This window comes from Microtus ochrogaster, linkage group LG2 (genome assembly GCF_000317375.1).
Source record: "Microtus ochrogaster isolate Prairie Vole_2 linkage group LG2, MicOch1.0, whole genome shotgun sequence".
NCBI lineage: Eukaryota > Metazoa > Chordata > Mammalia > Rodentia > Cricetidae > Microtus > Microtus ochrogaster.
This window is the reverse complement of record NC_022028.1, coordinates 45,731,761-45,736,375: the sequence shown is the minus strand read 5'-3', so window position 1 is coordinate 45,736,375 and position 4,615 is coordinate 45,731,761. Positions and strand designations below refer to the sequence as shown.

The 4,615-nt window shown below is 52.2% G+C and overlaps 1 protein-coding gene across 1 annotated transcript in view; it reads right to left on the bottom strand.

Moving 5' to 3' along the window:
• Window positions 1–4,334, bottom strand: part of Ggt5 (gamma-glutamyltransferase 5) — a 21,552-nt gene extending 17,218 nt beyond the window's left edge. The window contains exon 1 of the mRNA XM_013351150.2: window positions 3,737–4,334. Within this exon, the coding sequence (XP_013206604.1) occupies window positions 3,737–3,909 (173 nt within the window). The 5' untranslated portion in view covers window positions 3,910–4,334. The remainder of the gene's footprint in view (window positions 1–3,736) is intronic.
• Between the last annotated feature and the right edge of the window lie 281 nt (window positions 4,335–4,615).

The window sequence follows — 4,615 nt, the reverse complement described above, 5'->3', positions numbered from 1 at the left end:
GTTCTGTAGTTGAGAGCATTAGCTGTTTTTGCACGGGGGGCCCAGGTTTGACTTCCAGTACCTGTATGGTGGCTCATGGCCTCCTGTGGTTTCAGTCTCAGGGGATTCAGTGTCTCCATCCTCTGAAGGCACCAGGCACACACGTGATACACAGACATACATGCAGCAAGATACTAATATACATAAAAATAAAACAAACAAATCTAAAAAGGAGAAAATATATAGTTTCTGTCTTAAAGGGACACGGACTGGTCATATTGTGATAATGTGAGCATTAAAAAAAGAAGGAGTTTATGCTAGGAATACAAATACTCACTGTGTTTTAAAGGGAGAGAAATAAGATAAAAAAAAATACATCTAAGGCTGGAGAGATGGCTCAGAGTTAAGAGCACTAACTGTTTTTCCAGAGGCCCTGAATTCAACTCCCAGCAACCACATAGTGGCTCACAACCATCTGTAATGAGACCTGGCGCCCTCTTCTGGCCTGCAGGCATACATGCAGACATAGCACTGTGTACATAATAAATCTCAAAAAGAAGAAGGAGAAGGAGAAGATCTAATGTACAAGCTAATCTTTAAAAAATGGCAGAAAGAGTAGCGGAAGCACCCCATGCTGTCAGGCGTGAGGCTCACAACTGTAATCCTGGGGCTGACTAAGCCAAGGGGATTGTCCTGATCAACACAGAAAGGGGAGAGGAGAAAAAGAGAGAGAGGGGTGGGGAGGACAGAGACAGAGAGACAGAGATTTTTTTCACAGAACAAAAACTTCAGATAAACAGTTACCATACCCAACCATCTAACGTAGTTATAGATCTGTTTGCATCTCCTTCCCCAACAGCGGGACCCTGTCCCTCTTGGTTACCATTGTGTCCCCAGGCCATGACAGATTAGAGGTGTTCACCACGTATTATTTTTCCATTCTGGAAATGGAACCCAGAGCCTCATGCGTGTTAGGTAAAGCAGTGCCGCTGAGCCAGACATCCGCCCCTCACATATCTGACATATGACAAACAAAAACATTAGATGTTGCAGGTAAGAGAAGGGCTCATGACCTGCCCACATGTATCTCTAAGCCCCAACCACAGGCATGAGCCGGGAGCCTGGGACCATAGTGGTCCTATTCCAGTAGGATTATATTCCTGCTAGCCAGCTGCAAGAGGCAGGTAGCTCGGTCTCCAGAGCCTGGCTCTCCTCAGCTGAGAAATGTGATCACTTTTGTCAGCAGGCGAATGATTCATATCATTTGTCCCCAAGGAACCAGCAGGCTGCTGTCACCACTACTTCTGTGACATGCTCACTCAGACGTGTGTGTGCTCACATGGGCATTTGCATGCACGCCTTGTCCTGAGCCCCAGCGGTCAGAGAAGGCTGTCACTTCCCGGTGAGGTGGCCAGGAATACAGAGGCCAAGAAGGTCATGGAACAAGTTTCAGGCCTGGAGGACATAAGAGTAGAAACTAAAGCCAAGGCCCTGGAAGGGAGGGGCCCGGATAAGAGCCACACGCTAATCTTCCCTTAGGTCTGGGATGTTGGCTATGTCTGGATCAACCCAGGCAGATGACACTATACAGAGCTACTGAAGAAACATGTCTATATTGTGTGTGTGTGGGGGGGGGGGAGGTGAACTCACCTGCATGTTCACAGCCATTCTATGAGGGAGGTACCAGCATAAATGTCACAGAAGGGAAACTGAGGCTCACATGGTGCTATAGCTTGGTCTGTGTTACTGCTCTCCTCTGAGCCAAGAATGCAAACCTCAGACACCAGGTGGGCATGAAACAACAGGCCGCACTCCAGATGGGAACCCTCCAGAAACTTGCTCCCCAGAACCCCAAGGGAGCCCTACCTTCTGCAATTTTGGTAAATAAAGCTGAGGTCAATATGTGCCCAGAGCTGGACAGATTGAGGTAAAAGCGGATGGGCAGGGGACTTGAGGAAGACAGCCCCTTCCACAGCCTTCCCACCCTGGCGGGAACAGCAGCAGCAAGAGTCAGGGGAAAACCCCAGGCCCACTGAGAAGGCCCGCCATGACACTGCCCAGGTTCTTCCCCTGGACAGACCTCCTAAATCAAATGAAAAGCTCTTGGCCAGGGGTCACAGCAGCTGGGGTGCTTTCCCGAGGCCTCGCCTGGCTATGGTCCCTGAACTTTTGTTCACAGTAAGTAGTTGGGGCCGGAGGCTCCCTCCCCATTCCTAGGCTCTTAAAACAAGAACAGGAAGCAGAGAGAGTTGTTTGACAAAACACAGGAGGGGAACCCACATCCGCTTTTCATCAGAGAAAGCTTGAGGGAGAGTTTTGGGTGCAAGAGAGTACAGGCCCCATGCTCCAAGCACCAACCGCAGTCCAGCCCTCATGGACCAAGCACTGCTCAGAGACCTTCCTCAGAGAGGGCTGCCTGTCTCGCAGGTTCTCTGTGGGGCCTGAGTATGTGCATGTGCACACACTTTAACCTCATTTACATCTTTGCATTCTGGGAGGATTAAGTAGACAGTGCATCTCACGCACAAAGAAACAGTTGATCTTAACTCCTGCCTCCCTTGGGAACAGCATGTGGAGCAGAAAGGACCGCTTCTACTGATCCGAACGGCTAGTCCCAGCTACTACCAAGTTCAGTGGAGACGTGAAGGAGGAGACAGAAAGTCTGGGAGCTCAGAGGACCAGGTCAGCAGGCTTGGGAGCTACTATGAGCAAGGGAGGCGGGAAAGAAGGGCTAGACAGGTGGATTAAGGGAGGAAGGAAGGAAGGGTGGGTGGATTCAAGAACAGCAAAAGAAAGCATGTGAGGCTGGTGTTTTGGACTGAGCCCACCATTCTCCCTGCTGCAGGCTCCAGCCCTGGGTGTATAAAGCACTTGGACCCCCACAGTGGGCTACCAGGCTAATATGATGGGAAGGAGGCCCAGATGGCTGGAAGGAAGGAGAGGCTTGCCCAGGTTTAGGGGGCTCAATGTTTAGGGGACCAGAGGTGGCTTCCTGCCACAGTCTGCTCCTGTGGCAGCGTGGTGGGTAGCAGGAGCCTCCATGGGCTGGGTTTCCTGGAAAAAGGTCGGGAAACACCCACTGTGGCTTCTGTCACGCTCTCCTAGTCCACCAACCGTCATTAGTGACTCCACTCACGGAGGCCACAGTCTACCATAGAGAGGTCCTGGTAGATGTGGCACTGGTCGTGTATGTGTGTGTACATGCATGTGTGCATGAGTGTGGTGAGTGTGTGTACACACGTGTGCACGAGTGCATGTGTGCATGCATGTGTGCATGCATATGTCCATGAGAGTGTTGTGTGTGTACATGCGTGCGTGTGTGCATGTGTACGTGTGTGCTTGTTCTGAAAGACTTGGAGAGGTAGCCCGGCCCTGGGAAGCGTTGTGTATGGCAGGAAGGGCAGGACCTCCACATGGAACCCTGTAGCCTGTTGCCCAGGCTCCCGGAAAAGTGCCAGCCTTGCTCAGGACAGGCAGGGACAAGGTAGCAGGCCTCATTTAGTTTACCTTTCCAACCATCACTGTCTAGATGGTCTTCTTGAGCAATAGTGTCACAATACCTTTGCAACGCTGTCCCGAATCCCCACCTCCCCTATGGACGCACCTACAAGGGCCTTCCACACAAGGGCCCTGGGGTTGCTGTCAGAGGCCAAACACACAGTCAGCGTGACACTCACGGGTCCCTACCACAGTCACACAGTCTCCAGGAGCAGTCAGCTGCTCAGAGCCACCAAGTTCACACCCAGCACTTACTCACCGTCCAATGTCTGAGCAGATCTTGGAGTCAGCGGCGACGGCAGCATGTGCAAAGGCCCCGGGGCCACAAGAGGCACTGTGGTGAGAGAGGGTCACAGCCAACACAACGATGGCCAGACCCAGACCCAGACCTAGCAGGACCAGGCAGACTGTGGCCCTGTGACTCCAGGCCATGGCTCAGAGGTTCAGGAAGAGAGAGGGAGGCAGGTGGGCACAGGGCAGTGGACAGAGAAATGAATGGACCGGCAGATGAACAGGAAAGAAAGTATACGGGTAAACTCGAGCAACCAGACAGACGAAAAAAATCAATGGGTACAGAGATAGAGATAAACTATCACACAGGCCCGACAGCTGGCCAGAAAAGATAACAGATGGGCTTATAGCTAGGTGGGCAGGCAGGTTTACAGAGGATCAACAGGAAGCCTGATGGGTTTAGGGAGAGACAAACATCAGACAGACAGACAGACAGACAGACAGACGGACAGACAGACACAGCGGCCAGGCCACTACCCTCCTCCAGTACTTGCTACAGAGGCAGATCTGGCCACAGGTCTGAACTTCCAGTTTTTAGCTCCTACAGCTTGGCCCTGGAGGCACGCCAGGACAGGGAGTTTTCTTCTTGATGAGAACAGCCAGCTGCTGCTGTTAACTCTTTCACCGCCAGTGGAGCCTGCGGCCTTTCTTGCTGGCACCAGGGCCGCTGGGGGATCCTCATCCCACTGCCATTGAAATATGACACTTGCTACATCCAGAATGGCACCCAGAACGCGTGGAGACTCTCAGCCCTTCTCTGGCTCCCACCCGCTCAGGGTCAGGGTGTCTCCTGCAGGGTGGAACTCCTTTGCCCAGCCCCATACCCCCAGGTGGTCCTACCTAAGCA